The sequence below is a fragment of the Trichosurus vulpecula genome, chromosome 3 (assembly GCF_011100635.1).
Source record: "Trichosurus vulpecula isolate mTriVul1 chromosome 3, mTriVul1.pri, whole genome shotgun sequence".
Taxonomy (NCBI): domain Eukaryota; kingdom Metazoa; phylum Chordata; class Mammalia; order Diprotodontia; family Phalangeridae; genus Trichosurus; species Trichosurus vulpecula.
In genome coordinates, this window is record NC_050575.1 from 292,128,422 (window position 1) to 292,148,817 (window position 20,396).

General features: G+C 39.6%; 1 protein-coding gene across 1 annotated transcript in view; it reads right to left on the bottom strand.

The window, feature by feature from the left end:
• KIF13B (kinesin family member 13B) overlaps positions 1–20,396 on the bottom strand; it is a 248,738-nt gene that overhangs the window by 111,501 nt on the left and 116,841 nt on the right. The window contains exons 12-13 of the mRNA XM_036752476.1: positions 17,791–17,901; positions 13,506–13,640 (exon numbers count right to left, since the gene is read on the bottom strand). Of these exons, the coding sequence (XP_036608371.1) occupies positions 13,506–13,640; positions 17,791–17,901 (246 nt within the window). The remainder of the gene's footprint in view (positions 1–13,505; positions 13,641–17,790; positions 17,902–20,396) is intronic.

The following is a 20,396-nucleotide window of genomic DNA, read 5'->3' on the forward strand; positions in this document are numbered from 1 at the left end:
ATGACCACCAAACCATGAAAAGTCAACTATAAAAATTAAAAAAAAAACTCTCTATATCATTAAATGAAATTACTAAAATTGGTTCCAGAAGACAAATGATGAAATAATCTAGTAAAAACAGGAAATAACAAATAACACGGATGTTGGAAAACATGGTTGCTATATTGGTTCTAAATGCTTTTTGTTGTTGTTATGTAGCTCAAGGGGAAAGAAGCAGGGGGTTGGTTGGAGGGGGTGGAAGATATTTAGAAATAACCAGTATAAAAACCAAATGTTATCAATTAAACTTTTTCTTTAAAATCATCCTTGTAGTAAAATGATTACCAAATTGTCAACTTCAAAAAATCTGACTTCATCTCTCACTTTCAAACACACCCACAATTTCCTTTCCTCAAAGCCCCAATTCCGCCATATAAACATCCCTGCCATTCTCTCTCTCAGCAGATAACCTCACCTCAAGACACTGAAGGATCTGTGACCTCCCTTGTACCAGTCTAGATGGAAAGCCATCCAAACCTGTATGATCCTATGATCCTTCCTTCCATAAATGTTTTAAAAAGGAACTAGCCAACAAGTCCAGATGAAATTCCTTCAGCTCTTTCAACACATAACAGATGCTAATAAAGTATCCTGACGGGATCACTATGCACCAGAGCCAGGGGGCAAAGGCTCAAGTCTCCTGGTGGCCTCTGCCTGTACTAACATTACTTCTGGATCACCTAAGGATATAAAAGAGACACCCACTAGGAGAAGGAGTCCTTTAGACCAAGGGCTAACTAGAGGATCAGGAAATCACCACAAATTTGAATTCCCTGCTAAGCAGGTCTTTTCTACCCATTTACATACTACCTCCTGGTTGAAAATTCTTTCTAGGTAAAAGTAAGATGTAAATAAGTAAATCTCTTTGTTGTTGATGGTTGAATATCCAAGATTAAAGCACAATTACTCAAGGGCCATACAGAATCAAGTTCAGCCTATTTTAAGTATTTCCTCTGCACAGTCCTAGCTCTTGCTGCATGATTGGCCTCTTTCCATTTGGAGTCATACATCTCCTTTACGATGACTTTTTAGATCCATGAAATCTACCTCATACTTGGCCAAAAAGACAGACTTGCGTGAGCTCCTTCAAACAAATTCGTTTCAAATGAACAAAAAAAATTTGTTAGGAGCTTATTATGAACAGCAATGACAAAACAGTTTAAATTGGATCCTGCAAAATAATGACCAAGTCTGGTCCCAAAAAAGAAATATCAGAAAATACCTCAACCCCTCCATCTTTTGCAGGGGTGGAGGTCTGTGGGTATAAAAAAAAAACTGCATATAACATCAAACTATTATGATGTTGTTAGCTATTTATTGAACTTTTTTCTTTCTTCCTGTTTTTAAAAAAAAATTGTTTATTATAATAGTGGATCTCTGGAAGGAAAGAGGGGAAAGAGATACAATGGAGAACATAGGTACTACAAAAACAAAAGAATCAATAAAATTTTATTTTTTTAACTAGCTTAGTATGTGCCAACCACACTGTGCTAGGCACTGGGGGCATAAAAACAAAACAAAGACAGTCCTTACTCAGTCTCATATTCCAGGAAGATAGAGGAGTGTTAGCCAGGGAAGGGTAGGGTCTGGGAGGTCACAGGGGTAGAGAGTAGAACAGTGGAGCAATCTGTTGCTTACACCTAGATCCTAGTTCTTAAAACAAGAAGTAGAAAGCTGAAATTCTATCTTCACCTACACACTTCACTGTCATCTTATCCATTTCTCCAGGTTCAATTGCTCTCTTCTCGAAAGCTAATCTTCCTACCTATACAATAAATTTGATCCCACTTTTAGTATGTCAAATCTACAAGTGGCTTGTCTCCAGAATCCTTTCTTTACAATGAGCTTTCTCTTCCCAGGCTCAAACCTGCTTTGATCTCTTCTATTTTAGAAAGACAAACACAAAAATGATTGACCCCTTAAGCTCCCTCCCTCCTTTTGTGGCCAAGCACTTTGATTATGTGCTCTTGATTCTACTTCCTACCCATCTATTACCTCTGTAATATGGCCAGTCTCTTGTGAGTTCTGAGACACCACTTTTCTAGCAGTTTGTTCTTTGTTTCTTTGGTGTGTTTCTCTTTTCCTCTAACTGGGGGTATCATGCAAGGCTATGATTATAGTCCTCTACCCTTTTCTCCATAAATCCATTACAAGAAGTGTTGTGTTCTAGGGGTGCTAAGAACCCTAAAATGACAGGGCAAAGGGAACAGGTCTACCTCGAAAGAATTCAACCACTCAAGCCTTCTTTCAGTCAGAGACAAGGTTTAGCGTGGTGCCAATAGAAGTGGGTGGGATTTTAAGAGTCTGCACAATTTAATGGAGGCAAGATGGACACTTTTACACAGAAAGACTGTGAGAAGATCTGGATGTGATTAAGGAGTGGCAAGTAGCCTGGGATGGGGCTAGGTGCAGACAGAGGGCCATAATGAAAAGGCAGTTAAAAGAATTATTGACTGGGATGGGATGGGTACCTCAGGCCAACAGAGATCTGGGTTCAGGGGCTTTGGGGTCCAGGTCCCAAAGACACCATCTTTTCCTTTTAGGGGTCCAGTGCAAATCTCATCTCCATCAGAACTACATATACACTCCCATTACTTCGTATAATAGCTCCACACAGAACTCTAAAATTCTCTATACCCAACTATCTTGCTCGAGGCACAGTCCTATACTTCTCACTTCCTAAAGGATATTTCTACTTTAATCTTCCACTGTCACTTCAAATGAAATATGCCCAAATATAAAATCATTCCTACTCCTGGCCCCAGCAAGAAAAGCTAATCCCCACTGCTAACCCTTTTCTATTTCTACTAATGTTGCTACCATTCTTTTAGTCCCTGAAGCTAAAAATCCTGGAATTATCTTCCCTCTCCCTTGACCCCAAAATTCCATTAGTCACTAAGTAGTTCATTCCTTTTCCTAAAGGCACTACATGAATAGGTGAAAAAGCACAGAAGTACTCACAAGGAGCCAAGTGCCAGGCTAAGGACTGGGGATATAAATACAGCAGACGACTAGCCTAAAAAGGCTTATCTTCTAATAGGAAGAGACATATAGGAAAGTGATCATCAGAGGAGGGGCACTCCACAGACATACCCTATCCTGAGGCAATGGTACCTGCAGGTCCAAAAATGGCGAGGCTGAAGATGAGAACATATGTTTGGAAGGAGTGAAGACTCAAGTTATTTAGCACTACCCAGGCTAGCACACAGGGCATTTGGCTTGAAGTGAGGAAGACCCCAGATACTAGCAGTGTGACCCCGGATAAGTCATTTAATCTTTATCAGCTTCTGTTTCTCCATCATCTGTAAAATGAGGCATTTGGACTGAATGACCTCTCTGAAGTCCCATTCTAGCTCAAAGTCCACGATCCTATGGTCCATTTTGAAGGTGAGGCAGTAGCAATCTTGTATCTAAATGCCTTTAGAATTCCTCCCTAATCTGATCTTGCCCTACGCAATTAATTTTATTTCCCATACTTCCCCATACCAATCCTCTCTCCTCCCTGTTCCCATAACATAGTAATAGTTGTAAAGCGCTTAACACAATGTTTGTCACATAATAGGCATTTAATGTTTGGTACCTTTCTCCTTCCCTGAACCTTCCCAATTCTTTGTTCGTACTCATGCTGCTTCCCCTGCCTGAAATAACCTCTGTCTTCCCCTCAACCTAAACTTTATTTATCCTCAAAGACTCACTTTAAATCCTACTTTCTTTGACACTTTCTCCAGTCTCCGGTTATTTAACAATCATTCAATCACCAAGCATTTACTGCTCTCTTTCCTTGTTCTAAACACATCCAAGTTAACAAGCATTTATGTACCAGGGACAGTGCTAAGTGCTGGGAATACAGATAAAGGCAAAAAACAGTTCTTGCCCTCAAGGAGTCACAATGTAATGGGGAGAGACAACTCACAAACGACTACACACATCCAAGAGAGTGAATCTCACAGGGAAGGCATAAGCATTGTGGTTTGTACATGACATCAGGAAGATGATGCCATGACTTGCAAGTGAATTGGATTTAAGAGCAAAAGTCACCAGCCTCACTCTCTCCTCCAAAGGGATGGGAAAGGTTTCTTGTAGAATGGGAGATTTTGTCTGAGACTTGAAAGAAGCCAGGGAAGACAGGAAGAAGGACCAGGAGGGAGAAATGTCCAGGCATGGAGACAGCCAGCAAAAAGGCAGAGAATAAGGAGATGGAGTATTTTGTTCAGGGAACAAAGGAGACCAGTCTCATTGGAATGCTTGAAGAGTACATGTTGGGGCTAGGGGTAGAGGGAGAAAATCAAATGTAAGACTAGAAAAGTAGGAAGAGTTTAGGGTGTGAAAGGCTTTAAAAATCAAAAAGGATTTTATATTTATTCTTGGAGGTAACAGGATGCCTCTAGGGCTTACTGAATAGGGGAATGACAAGGTCAGATACGCCAAATCATTCTGATAGCTAAATCCTGGTGCTGGAGTTCAGAGAGATTTGAGACACAGAGACAACCAGTAGACTACTGCAGTCATCCAAGCATGAGGTGATGGGGGGCCTGCACCAGGGTGGCAGCAGTATCAGAGGAGAGAAGGCAGCATATACAAAAGTAAGTAAAAGAGAAAAGACTTAGCAACAGACTGAATATGGGAAGTGAGGACTTGAGGGTGACATCTAGGTTACAAGCCTGGGTCACTGAGGGGATAGTGACAATACTCTACAACAGTGTGTTAAACTCAAATAAAAATAGGCTGCATATTGACTTAGAAACCACAAATTTATGTTAATGTTTTACTGTATTTTTATTTATTTTGTTAAACATTCCCCAATTACCTTTTAATCTGGTTCAGACCACCCTGGGGAATCAAGATTAACAACTCTGCTCTACGATCCCTAGACTGTAACAGGAGAGTTAGGAAGAGAGGAGAGAACTTTTTGGTGGGGGAGGGAGGCGAGGAGATAATGATTTCTCTTTTGGACGTTTGAGATGCTGAAAGACACCTGTTTTGATATATCAACTAGGCAGGTGAAAATGCAACACTTAAAGGCTAGAGGCTAGAGCTAGATAAGTAGATCTAAGATTCATCTTCACAGAGATGATAGTTGGGATCTGATGAGATCACCAAACCAAAAAAAAAAAAATAGCGGGAGAAAAAGGGTCAAGAGACACGCTTGAGGGTCATTCCTGGTTAGAAGGCATGATCTGAATGAAGAGCCAGCAAAGGAGACAAAAAAAAAAATCAGACAAGTAGAAAGATAGCCAGGAGAGAGCAGTGTCAGAGAAACCTAGAGAAAAGAGTGAGTTAAGAATTAGAGAAGAAGGTGACCAACAGTGTGAAAGGCTAAATAAAGAAAGAGGGGCAAAAAGAATGAGGATTGAGATGTATCTGGCAATTAAAAGATCACTGGTAACTCTGAAGGGAGTGGGTTCAGTTGGAAGCCAGACTGTAGAAAAGAAGAAAGGGAGTGGAGGCAGCACATGGAGACTAATTTCTCCAGGAGTTTAGTCACACAAAGGAGGAGAGATACAAGATGTCTGATACTGTGGATGGATGGATCAAGGGAGGGTTTTTTTGAGGATGAGGGAGATATGTACATGTTTGTAGGCAACAAGGAAACAGCCAGTAGACAGGGAGAGACTGAAAATTAGTGAGAGAGTAGGGATGACTGTAGGGACAATCTGCTGGAGAACATGGGATGGGTGGCATCACTTATGTACCTACTATATTTAAAACAAGTTCTATAGTTGTTTAGCACTTAATTCTATCCCCTCTATCCTCTGACACTGCCACCACTCTAATACAGGCTCCCATCACATCACACCTTGACTACTATAATAACCTGCTGGTGGGTTAGCCTGACTCAAGTCTCTCCCCACTCCAATACATCCTCCATTCAGCCACTATGTCACATATGCCCACATTACAACACCCTCTCTTCCCCCCACAATAAACTCCAGTGGCTTCCTATTGCTTCCAGAAGCAATACAAAATATTCTGTTAGGCATTCAAAACCCTCCATAATCTAGCTCCCACCTACCTTTCCAGCCTTCTTACACCTCACCCCCCACCACATTCTCTTCAGTCCAGTGACACTGGCCTCTTGGCTATTCCACCGACAAGACACTCTACCTGTCAGTTCTGGGTGTTCTTTCTGGCTATGCCCCATGCCTGGAACACTCACCCTTCTCCACTATAACTACTAGCTTCCTTTAAGTCCCAACTAAAATTCCACCTTCCACAGGAAGCCCTTCCTAACTCCTCTTAATTCCAGTGCCTTCCCTCTGTTAATTATTTCCTATTTATCCTGTGTATAGCTTGCTTCATATATATTTGTTTGCAAGACATCTCTCCTACTAAGCTGTAAGTTCCTCGAGGGCAGGGGCTGTCTTTTGCTTCTTTTTGTATCCCTAGGGCTTAGCACAGTACCTGGCACATAGTAGGTGATTAATAAATTCTAATTTATTGATTGATACCTTTATCTGCATGTTACCTTTAACTCTCCAACTAGACAGTCTGCTCACCATGGGAAGGGATCCTGGCTCACATTCTATGTGACATCATGGAAGAATCACACAATACTGGTACTTCCTACTTAAGGAAAACTGCTTAAACAAAAGAAGTTACAGAGACAGCTAGCTATCTATCAGCTATCAGTTACAGAGATATATAGCCTATATAGATAGATGTATATTCAGATACATAGAGAGCTATAAACCAAGTGTTACTAGGTTCAAGTGAATTCAACAAATACCATAAATATTTCTTAAATGCCTACTATGTGAATGTACTCAGCCAGATGATAAATATAGGAAGAAACAAAACATAGTCCTTAACCTCAAAGACTTACAATCTACTTGGTCAAGAGAAAAATATACTAAATTACAATGAACAGTATGAATAATTCAAGGAGAAAAATCTTACTTATAGATGATAAGTATCACAAAAAGCTTTATTGATGAATTAAAGCCTAAGGTAAGGCCAAAAGAAGGAAGATTTTTTTAGACTGAGATGTGGGGAGAAACCCCTCTAAGAATGAGAAATTCTGTATATAAAAACAAAAAAAGGTTGGAAAGGTCAGAATTAGATGGGGAAGAGCAAGTAATCTGGTTTGTCTGGAATCTGAAGAATCAAACCAAACAAGTTAGCACTCAGAGAATGCCGAAGGCAGAAGAGAATCTTGTTTATTCATTCAAAGCTATTTATGAGCAATCCTAACCACTGCCTCTCCCCACCCCACCCCCCACCAGTGTTCCCCATAGCACTGTAGGGGAATCTGGCAGAAACATAAGCCAACAGATAGTTCATTACTGAAGTTCTGAGCTCATGCTTGTGTTTATCTCGAGTGTCTCTCTTAACACTCCCTGGCCTGTCTCCTTAACCCAAAAGTCTCCTCTCCAGGAATGTCTCCGTTCTACTTCACACACCCCAAGATTTCTCCTAGATGCAGCAGACTTTATTTTATACTTCAAGTGAGTTTGTCTGCTGGGAAATGACGTGACCAATAAGCATTTCGAACATGCTTCTTTTTGGATTAGGATCTATCATTTTATCAGTATTGAAAATGTCAAGTGAGGGACCTTTTAAAAAAAAAATCCAATGACTATCAGAACTTGTTCTGCACTTTACAGTCTTAGGGACTTGGCTTGAGAACTCAGAGAGTAAATGATCTGGCCAGGATCACACAATCAGTGTGTCAAAGGCAAGATTTGACCCGAGGTTTTCCAGATTCTAAGACCAGTTCTCTATCTGCTATGCAACCCTGACTCTCATTTTGAACATAAATATATTACAAAAACAGACAAGGTTATCATATGTGGTCCTCAAACCCGAATCCAGCAGGAAAGAATAAACTTACAACATCAACAAGCAAGTCCTCAAACCAAGGACACACTGCGACTGTCAGTGCCAATGCAAGTATAGATTCTGTCTCCTCGGCTGCTGGCTGCCATCTATCTCCCTTAACTACCACTTTTATGTTGCTGATGCCCAAGTTTGAGCCCTTCATGCTCCTTGGAAACCTGGGCAGCTCTTGTCTCATCTGCCGTTGTGATCCTTCTGCTCCCCCCACTCCCTTCTTTAGACAAACCTCTACTTTCCCCTAATCATTACAAGTGATCTATGAACTCTCCCAGGCACCTACAGACAGTCTTCTGGAAAACATGTCTTTAATTTCTTGCAATCAGGGACTACAAAATCTAAGAGGCAAGGAGAAAGAACAGAAAAAGTTCCTACACATCTCTGCAACATTTCCCCCACTAAAGTTGTTGATGGCTTCTTGTTTTTGTTTTTAAAGACTGGGTTTCTCTATCTCTCCCTGGCTAAAAGTACAGTAGCCACTCATAGGCCCAGTGCCAACATGGATCAGCACAACAGTTTGCACCCGTTCTGTTTTGCCTCTCCTTAGGCAGCCTGGTGGTCCTTCTCTCTTCAGAGATCACCCTACTGGCACCAGACTTACCATGGGCACCTATCAGTTTCGGTCCTGCTGAAGCTTGGAACTCAAGAAATCAACCAGCCTCAGCCTCCACCAGCAGCAGAGATTATACAGGCTTGTGCCAACACACCTAGCTCCTCTTGAATTTTATTCAGAGTAATTTCCTGAAATGTCCCCTATTTACCAACACTACCACCCTATTTACCTTCCCTTGTAAGAAAGAAAAACAGTTAATTAAAAGCAGCAGGCACAGAGATAGTGCTGGATAACATATGCAACATATGTACCTGTTGACCAATCGCCTCTATGGAAAGGAAGTGTTTTATCACCTGCTCTCTAGGACTAACACTGGTTAATATCACTAATCACGTCAGATTCCTGTTATTATTGTTTTCATTTAGTCATAAAAATATATTGTACATATTGTTTTCCTGATTCCTACTCGGTGTCAGATCATTTTTTTCTGCAGTTTTCCTGCATTTCTCTAAATTCCTTATATATTTTATTTTCTAAGGTACTCTATTATTAATAGAATACTAGTGGTATTTTATTGTATTTGCATACTACAACTGGTTAAAACACTCACCAACAGATAGTTACTTTATTTCAAGTTTTTTCCTGGCACAAAAGAAAGGTACTAGGAATATTTTGGTATATATTGGGTCTTTCTGATTGTCTCTTCTTTAGGAATAAATATCCAGTAAAGGGATCACAGGGTCAAGGAAGGGTGCTACATCCCCTCCCCAACAATTAAATAATTTGTATTGGCTGCAAATTATGCTGGGTGTTTACCGAGCCTAGAAAAAGGATTTTTAACCCTTTTTGAGTCACAGATGCCTTGACAACCTTGGGAAGCTTATGGACCCCTTCTCAGAATAATGTTTTGAAATGCTTAAAATGAAATACCTAAGATTACAAAGGAGACCAATTATACTCAAACATAATTTTATATATATATATATGTATATATATATATATATTTAAACTTCTCAGGGCCTTGGTTAAGAACTCTTAGTCTAAAGGAACATGTTTGACATCCATAAATTACTCAAATGATAATTACATAAGAATCATCCCAAATGTATGAGTCATATCAGTTCTCACTCTTGAACGTCCCTCCGCCACGTCAGCCCCTTTCTCCCATTGGTGAATTCCTTTTGAGGCTTCTATTGTGAGGGGACAAGGCCAGCCAATCTGCATTCCCTCTTTCTAGGCTGTGCTTCTGACTCTCCAAACTTTGCCACTATGACTCAGTTGCCCTCTTGCCCTAGAACTTCCTTTGGCCTCTTGGACCTTCTCATTCTGGAGCTTACCACCAACCACACCAGCCCCCTACTCCCACTTTAAGTTCCTTTCAAGGTCTCCATTTTGTGGGATCAGCCCAGGCTGGGTTCTCCTTCTCACTGTGCTGACTCTCTGCACTTCACCACTACCCCCAACCCCATGCAAGTGGTTGTGAGCAAGCCAGGGATATTAATTATTAAAGCATGCAAAGGGCAGTTCCCTTTCTCCTACAAATCAAGGTTTGCCTTCAGATGGAGGTATGCTGCAGAGGGAATGAGCTCTCTGAAGCAGATGCTGAATCATGCAAACAGAGCCACCATCCCCCACACACATCACTGCCTGTGTTCCTCCTCGAGCTACCCTTGTTCTCCCAGTTGTTGCTCATGATCAAGTTCCAAGGAAAGAAAGAAAACCCACGAGTACAAAAGCAGTGGTAGTTCTTATACTAGTCACATCTCCAACCTTGACTTCTTAATAAGTAAATGTCTTACTTGGTTACAAAGAATGTACAGAGATTTCTTGACTCTTGGAAGGCAAGTTCAAGAATATCCAGTTAGTGATTCGAAACAGCTGCTGGAGTCAAATTACTGTGCCTTCCTGTCTGCTGATAGGAAGCATATAGATTCAGAACTGCCCCCAGAACACAGAATAAGATGGAATGCAACATGACCTTGCATTCAACTCTGTGGCATGTCTGTCCAAGTGAACCTCTTCTAGATAGAAGCATAAGTAAATGAAAGGGAGTTTGGTCTGGCTACTTAAGAGTAAGGGAATAGGGAGATGTCAGAGCTTGGAAGAGACAACCATGTGATCCAACCCTTTTGTTTTACAGATAAGGAAAATGAGACCTAGAGATCATAGGTCACTTGCCCAAAGTAAGTCAACTATTCAGTGGCTAAAAGATGGAATCTAAATGAAGGAGAGGTGAAATGAAAAAATCTTGCCACACAACACTTCATAATCTCTTTACTGAACTAAAAATTTCCTGGATTGAGGTCATCTTTATCAACTTGCTATGTCTATGAAAATATCTTTTCTTGAGTTTAACTTAAAATCAAAGAATTCAGCACTACCTCAAATGCTGCCAAAACTGGGCTGAACACACAGACTGAAACAAAATCCAAACACCTACACACAAGATGACAGGAAATATTTTGATTCTTCTCCAAAAGTCTATCAACAGTGTCTTTGTTTAATTCTTTTAAATGTATTTAGAGCAGAAATGAGTCAGGATTTTTTCTTATTCTGTGCTCTTATTTGCATTATGTGACATCAGGAAGAAAAATAACACATGCTTCTGAGAAACAAAAAAAGGTTAAGTGATTTATGCCCCAATACAAAAAGTCTCTAAAAGCAACTGAATATAATTGCAAACTGAAATTTCAGTCATACTACCTTTGAAAGGTGTAGAACAATGTTACAACACAAAAGTAGAGACACAAGAATAACACTTGTTAGAGTCCTCATTACGGTGATAGAGATGCACTATACATCATTAATTACATTGGAAGACATGACACAACCAACACGATAATAATAGGACCATAGATTTAGAGATGGAAGGGACCTCTAGAAGTCAACTAGCCCACCCATCTCATTTTTAAAATGAGGAAACAGCAGTTCAAAGAGGTCAAGGGACTTATGCAAAGAGATACAGGAAGTCCATCAGTGAAGAAGCACTTATTAAGCACCTACTATGTGTCAGGCACTATGCTATGTGCTAAGGATACCCAAAAAAGAGGCAAAACAACAATTCCTACTTCCAAGGAGCTCATGGGGCGGGGGGGCGGGGGGGGAGGCAAACTGAAAACAACTATGTACAAACTGGATGCACGAAAGATAAGTTGGAGCTAATTTCAGAGGAAAGGCACATGGAAAAATGACAGGACTTGAACACTCACAGGATTTATAGGGATAAGAGAGACTAAGAAGTTAAGATGACACCTAGGTAGTGAGTCAAATGACTGGGAAGATGTACCTTCAATAATAATAAGGAAGTAGGGAAGAGGGGAGGACTTGGAGGAAAAGATAATGAGTTCAGTTCTGGAAATGTTGAGTTTAAGGTGTCAACGGGGAATCCAGTTCAAGATGTCTCAAAGGCAACTGGAAACGTAAGAATGGAGGACAGGAGGAGAGAGGTTAGAACTGGATAAGTAGATCTGAGAGGCATCTGCAGAGAGATGATAATTGAATCCAAGAGAGCTGATGAGATCCAGTAAGTGGAAGAGGCAGGATTCAAAGTCAGGTCTAGTGATGCCAAATCGATCACTGTTTCTACTGATTTTTAACTATTCTATAGAGAGATTTTGTGTATTAAATGACACTGTATTTAACTTCTTAAAAGAAAACATCTTCCAACAAAGAAATTGTGGTAAACTACTAAGTTTGTCCTTCATTGTAGACACTTTTCTGAGACATAATTTGCTATTGTTTTTTAACATAAGGTTCTTACTATGCAGTTAATCATTCCTCCTATAAATAATCTTAGCTAAGACTCATAACATGCCACCTCTACTGAACAAAATAATTACCATCTGCAGTATCCGTACTCTTCTAAAACTCATAAGCCAGAAAATATTAGGGTCATTCAACACTCAAGTAGTGACCACAAATATAATGCTTGGTCCTCAGATCAGCAGATTCAGGAACTTGATTTTACCAATTCATGTAGAGGATTCTGCTACACACCCAACATGTTATTTAAGAGCTTATGGCTTCCTGTTTCCACCATTAACTAAATGCTAGATTTTATGTTGCCTTCCCATCTTCACCACCCAAATTCCTTCCTTCCCTCCCTACCCTTTTCTACAGGTAAAATATAATTTGCATATCAAATTTCCTTATAACTCTTCCCCTCACTTTGTACCTTTTCTGTATTCTTGCTTACAGACTCACCACCATGGCAAAAAACACATACATCATATAACCAAAAAAGGCTTTTAAAATTAGTCTACTGACATTTTAATCCATAAATGACAAGCTGATGACTTAAATTTTAGTCAAGATTGAACACGTGATTTCTTTCTAAAGCATACTGAGTGAGAAAATCATTTAAATGATTTCCATAGCATTCTCAAGCTTGGAAAAAGTTAATATGAACCTTCTTTGAAATAACAATATGTGACTATCACCACTGATCTCAAAAAACATTGCTCCTAGGATGAAAAGACAAAGAAGGAAACTAAATGCAAAGTTATGGTGTAATTTATGTACTACCTAGTTTAGGATCTAGGATCGCAAGATCATACAGTTTAGGAGTTCTTGATCTTTGTGTTATGGACTCCACCTTTGGCAGTCTGGTGAAGCCTATGGACCCATTCTCAGAATAATGTTTTTTAATACATAAAATAAAATACATGAGATTACAAAGGAAACTAATTATATTGAAATACAGTCATCAAAATATTTAAATACAAGAATACAAATCCCAAGAACAGAACTCAGGATCTTGACCAATGACTTCATTTTTAAGATGAGAAAATCGACACATAACAAGTTTAAGTGATCTAGATAATTTCTCAAGGAAGCTATTTGTTGTTCAGTCATTTCAGTCCCATCTGACTCTTCATGACCCCATTTGGGGTTTCTTGGCCAAGATACTGGAGTAGTTTGGCGTTTCCTTCTCCAGCTCATTTTACAGATGAGGAAACTGAGGCAAACAGGGTCACGTGACTTGCCTAGAAGTGTTGGAGGCCAACTCAGGAAGATGAGATAACCTGTGTTATGACTCTATCATACTGCAATAAATAAACTCAAAAGTAAATTATTTTACCTTTAAATAGTAAACCAGGAGTTCATTGAGGGCAGGATCAGCATTCAAATTGACAAGGAAACATTTATTATCCCCAACTTTGATTCCTGAAGATTGAAGAGATATTCCAAGACTCTCCAGCTGTTTCTGTCGTTCCTGTAAGGATATTCAAGAAGTATTCACGCTACAAGTTCTAAGGCACTGAGAATATACAAAATTTGGAAGACATCACTGAACTGAACGTATGAACAATTTACACATAAATATTTTTTAAGCACATTATGAACACTAACCCAAATACTACACTGGGCTCTCCTGCTGCTGCCATATAATAAGTAGCACTTGTTACCATTATTCTGACTTATTGTGTTAATGAATGAGTATCCTCATATGTGCATATGTGAGGGAATCTGTATACCACAGTACGTGTTATGTGCATACGTTTTTCCAGATGAGATTATTTCGATGTATGTACAAATGTGAGAAAAAGAATATATATATGAAAGTTCTGCATCACAAGTCTATTCCTGGGAATACTAATACCTTCGGTACTTTTCTCATAGAGTTGTCGAGGGGTACAGAGGAGGTGATACATGTAAAGTCAGCTGTCATTTTCATTAACAAAAGCAGTCATGTGGAACAAGGATAGGGTCAGATGGCAGGCCTCTATCATCAGTTCGGCTCTCCACGACACATCGATGGGTCTCCAGCTGCCAGCCTGTACCTCTCATTGTGTTTGAGCATTAGTTGCCATTGAAATAATTATTACCAAAAAGCTCTGATGGGGCAGGGTTGTTCAGTTATTTTTTCAGTCATGCCCGACTCTCCATGACCCTATTTGGGGTTTTCTTGGCAAAGACACTACAGCAGTTTGCCATTTCCTTCTCCAGCTCATTTTACAAATAAGGAAGTGTAGGCAAACAGGGCTAAGTGACTCGCTCAGGGTCACACAGCTATTAAGTGTCTGAGGCCAGATTTGAACTCAGGAAGATGAGTCTTTCTGACTCCAGGCCCAGTTCTATCCACTGTGCCACTTAGTTCCCCCAAAGGGGCAGTAGCCGGCTGCCAAAAGTCCAAATAAGTCAGAAAAGAATTCATCTGAAAAATTACTGATGGTAAATTCATATTAGAGAATAAATGCTTACTTATAAGGTCCTCCTGAAAGTCATTCTAAATTCAATATATGGCAGACTGTGGAAAAGCTGTCAGTACACTTGATTTACAATTTCCATGAGTTGAAACATGGATTTGGCCAATTCTAAAGAACTTGGGGTTATCGGCTTTGGTCTTTGCATACCTAGCATAGTGCCTTGGCCAAGAGAAGGCACTTAATAAACCCTACTCCCACCCTCTGAGAATCTTGCTTCATCACTGAAAAAAAAATAAACTAAGACCTTTCAGGGAGAGTGCCTCCTCCCATTTCTTCATCTAACCTCACTCATTTCACCACCATCTTTCCCTTTACCCCTGCCTCACACGAGGCGGGGCCCCTTCTCTTTGCCAAGGAAAACCCCTCTGTGTGTACCCTTGATCCCACTACATACAGTCTTCTGCAGCACACTGTTCTCTCTAGTATCTTCATTCTTTCTCATGGCTAAACTCTTTGAGAAAGACTTTCGGTGAGTTTCTCTGCTTCTCTCATTCTCTTCTGCAGTCTGACTTCCAGCTTCATCATTCAACTTCAACTGCTCACTCCAAAGTTAACAATATGTCTTAACTGTAAAATCAAATCGGCTTTTCTCTGTTCTCATCCTTCCGGACCTCTGTGTAGGCTTTAATGGCTTAGTTACCACTGAGGGAACCTCTTCCTTGTCTCTGCTTTGTCTTCCTTCAAGACTCAGCTCAAATCCTACTTGCTGCAAGGGGCCTTTTCAGATTCCTCTCATTGCCAGGGCTCTCCCTCTGAGCTTGCCTCTAGTTTACCCCATCTGTATCTTGTATGTACATAATTGCTTGCATACTTTTTGTTTCTCTCAATAGAATGTGAGCTCCTTGAGGGTGGTGACTGTCTTTTGCCTTTCTTTGTATCTCTAGTACTTAGTACAGTACTTGGCACAAAGTCAGGATGGATAAATGCTTGGTGAGCATTTACTAATTGGTCTGTATGCTTGTAAAAATCCCTTTATTTCAGGATCCAGTCCAAACCCATATATAAGGTTTGCCATCATTTAGTTCTAATCTAACGTTCTACCATTATGTCCCTCTGAACCCTCTGCTCCTGAAAGGCTGTTTTAATCACTGTTTTCTGCATGTGACTTTATTCATTCCTTCCCCACTTCCCTCTACCTACTCAAATCCTATTTATCCTTCAAGATTCAGGTCAAGTCCTACCTTCTCTATAAACTCTTCCTTCATTGATTACCCTATCTTTTGAAATCCGACAACACTTACTATCTATCCCACATATAACTGACAATAACTTTTCATATTTTCTTAGCTCAGTGAAACTGTAAAGTCATCAAAGACAGTGTCATGGCTTGTTGCATATTCTACATCAGAGGTATAACACTTGTGGCCCACATCAGATTAAAATATACTTGGAAATGTTTAACAAAAATAAATAAAAATACAATGCAACATAGATAATGTTATTTGCGGTTTTCTAACTCAATATGCCACCAGATCATTTGAGTTTGACTCTTGTCTTGGATAGCACCCAGCACATACTGGGATTCAATTAATGTATTCCAAAAAATAACCAAAGCTGATTAAATTTCAAGATTAACGTACTATTCACCAAACAGCCTCCTGTTTCAGTCATCCCTTGTTCTCATTAATATGCACCTATGCAAAACTAAAAGCCGTAGAACAGATTAATGTGTTTTATATAAAGAAAATATTTCATATTGTTAGTATGTGATAAAATCTTATTAACAGTACAATACTTTTTACTAAAAAATAATTTATCCCTCTAGAAAATGTAATCATTTGTTGGTTTCCATTCAATATTAATATAAAATTATTTGGTAAGAGATGGAACCACAATATAACTCATCTACCATTATTCCCTACTTGTTTTAAAGAAAACCAAATTTACATTGTCCTTAGACACTTTACTATGCTCATATAAGAGTATACTGCATGAAGACAGTGTGGTGGTGGGGGGAGCGGGGGGGCGGCGGGGAAGAAGGACCTCAGAAGACTATCCTCTGGAATACTGCAGTGCTTTGACACAAATTTACTCAATAAATTTAGTCAAATCAATGTTCAACAACATTCATCTGTTCATTCCACAAATATTTATGGGGGGACCACTATATGTAATATATCCCACTGTGGACAATAAGAAAACGAGAGTAAGAGAGAACTAAAATTCAGTTCTTATTCAAGAAGCTTATAGTCCAATGAGATATGTATAGGAATGATTATAAAGTAGAATGTGATAAGTTCTATAAAATGAGACAAACTAATTGTTTCCTTGGGCATAGTGGGAAATGTATGTATAGCCTGAGTAGATAAAACAGCTACTTCAATAAAGGGAGGGAAGTGGAGGGAACAGTAAGAAGCAGCCCTGTGTGTCTCAGGAGCAGACAGGATGCATCAAGCATCCCTGATTAGGTATGTCATGGCCCTAAGATCAGACACACTGGAACCTACCTAGAGCAGAAGGAGAAACTGAAGACAAATGTCACCTACTTAACAATTTTTTTGACCCTATGCTGTTCATTTTGGCACATTTATAATGATGCCACCAAAATTAGCTAATGTTATAAATGTTTGAAAGTCTTATGCAAATTTGCAGAAATAATAACCTTATTATAGGAGCTGGCAGGCAATAAAGATGATAGCCTAAGCTGTACCATTAAACATTTGGAGGTTGGGCAAGTCTTATTCAGCTCCTTACAAACCCGCCTAGGAAAGTGATAAAAATGCTCACCAGTAGGCAGCATATTTCACTGAAATTTAAGGGATGAGAACCAGAAGCTACCAATTAATCAGTTGAAAAACTTTTAAGTTCCCCTCCAGTGCAATTACCCTGATGAGACACTGGAAAAATACATCTCTTGCACTGTGAACAGTATTGCCATTTTGCTTCAGGCTTCTCCTGGGAAAGTAATTTTTGAAAATAAAACTCACCACCAACAATAAACAGAGCCCTTGACTTAAGAGTCTGAATGCTCATCACTGGCACAAAGTCGGTCACACATAAAATCAAAAGAAAAAGGAAAGACCATAGTAAAATAAGAAACTTCATTTCAATCCAATCAGAAACATTCAGGAAGAGTTGTAGAGTATTTTGAAGGAGTTTTGAAGAATATTTAAAAGGTAAGAGGTTCCATTTCCCCATAAATGAAAAAATACTAACCTGTGCAATTTCCTCTGTTTTTCTTAATTTCTCTTCCCAGGTTATAGTCATTTCTTGAATCAATTTCTCTGATTCTTCTAGCCGATCTTTTAGCTCTGGTGATTGCATGGCCTACAAAGAGAAAATATTTCAGTCTTAAAATGTGAGATGCCTTGAAAAAACGAGATGCTTAAAAACCTAATGGGACAAAAGTAACAATCTGCCTCATCTCAGCTCAACAATACAGTGAGGTCTTTGACCTAGGCAAAAACACACAATGGACTGAGACTGATACACAGAATCTCTATTGTAGCGTCTGTGACATGAATCCAAGACAAATTAAATTAGCTAAGGCATATGAAGCTGTGCCACAGGGGAAAATGTAGTGGATTTTGAAACAGTTAACCTCAAGGTTCAAATCTAGGCTTTGCTTCTATTTAACTGTGTGGCCTTGGGGAAATCACATAAACCCTCTGAGCCTCAATTTTCTCATTTTTAAAAATGAGTTTGTGAAATGATGAGGATAAAGCATTGCAAAGACAAAACAACTGTGAAAGACTGATTGACACAACAGCCAACCATAATTCCAGAAGACTAGTAGCAAATTGTTTTACCCACCTCCTGACAGAGAGGTGATGGATTCAAGACACAGATAAAGACATATTTCTTTGGAGATGGAAAATGTAGGACTTTATTTTACTTAACTATGTATACTTGTTACAAGGATTTTGCTCTTTTTTTCTTAATCAGAAAGGGGGGAAAATGTTACTTTTAAAATGAAATAAAAATTTTAAAAAGATCACAGGGTTACTTTTCCAAATCTGTATTCTACGATCTATATGAGCAATAATTAATTAGATATGGCAGCTTATTTTTTTCTGACCACTTTGTAAATAAATAATCACTTTTAAAGAGCTACCTGGCAAAATATGGAAAATAATGGACCACCTAAGTAAGCAAAAATTTTAGTGTGTTAATGGTTTTATTCCAGAAAGTGGTTCATTTAGAGTCACAGTGCTAACTTACTATATTGTTATTAATAACAATACTGCTTTATAGTTTACAACAAACTTTGCATCATTTTCTCATTTCATCCTCAAAAATCCCTAGGAGACAAGTATTATTATCTCCATCTTACAAGTTAGAATTTCAGGGATGGCTCAAAGCTTGCTTACATAATTAGCAGTATGCGTCCACTACCAGTCCTACCCCCATCTACCACAACCACCAATAACCATTAGAATGCCTTCTACGCTATAGGCCTCCCTGAGGAGGAGGCAGGGGATTTCCCCCCAGGGAGATGGGGAACCCCCACCTGAGGATACTCCCCAGGACTAAATCTTTCTCTTTTTCTGGGCCTTGCTCAGGTGACAGAGAAAGAGAGATCCCCAGTCCCCACCCCACCACTCCACACACCAAACCTGCCTCTGGGGGTCCAGGGCCTCCAAACCCATTGGTGCTCTTACCCTGGGCCTGTAAGGGTCCCTAACACTCTAGGCTGGGAGGGGCCAGGTTGAGTCGCACGTCATGGCACCAAGGTCTATGTGTGTAGTAGGGGGAGAAGAGGGTAGCAGATTGGGTCCCCAGCCTGATCAGGACAGGCCTCTACAATGGGGCCTGGACCTTCAACCCCAAATCCATTTCTTGCTGCTCTCTCAGGTTTTCCAACCACACCAAGAGGACAGTATAAACTGAAAACTGGTGTCAATGCCAAAAAAATTTTTTTTAATTAAAGAGAGAGAAAGAGTGAGGGAGGAAGCTGGGCTATGATTTCAAGACCAGACTACTCTCTAATACACACATTGTTTCTGTCTATTCCAAATGGTACACTAAATGAAAGAATCAATAATTTACTTACTAAATTTAGAGACAAATTATATAATGTCGCTAAGACTGGTGGGCATTAGTTCAATATGAAGAAATACTGAAAGGTATGGAGGTGTCACGACAAGAGGTAGCACAGTGAACGGACCTCCAAATGGGGAGTTATGAAGACCCGTTTAAGATACTAACAAGCTCTCTGGCCCTGGATAAGTCATTTCTCTGAGCTTTACTTCCCTCATCTGTGAAATGGGGGGGAAACAACCATATTCCATTTGTTATTTCAAGGCTCAAATGAGATCATTCACACAAAGTGCTTCATGCAATTTGAATGGCTACATGTTAGCTATGATTGTTACTGTTATTATAGATCATAAATGGATGGCATCTCCGATATAGTGCCATCATGAAAAATGTCAAATGGTAACCGAGCACACTAAGATCACATCATTTAAGGCCTAGACTGTCATCTGTCTCCTGTTCCCTGCACTGGTCAGACGAGAGATGTCAAACATGGGTCACCAGCAGCCCCAACCAGATTAACAGATAACTGGGGAATGTCTAACAAAATAAGTAAAAACACAGATGATGTCAATATGATCTTCTAAGTTGACACGTGACCTACAGAGATCCTCCTGGATGGCTTAGTGGTGTTTAAGTTTGAAGGCACTGGGTTAAACTCTTAGTAGAACACGACAGAAGGCTGGAAGCCTGCAACACCCCAGACACAAATACTCGTAGTCTACTGCAGCACTCCTTGTGGTAAATGAGAGGGGGATGTGAGCTGTCTGAGGTACACTTTACTG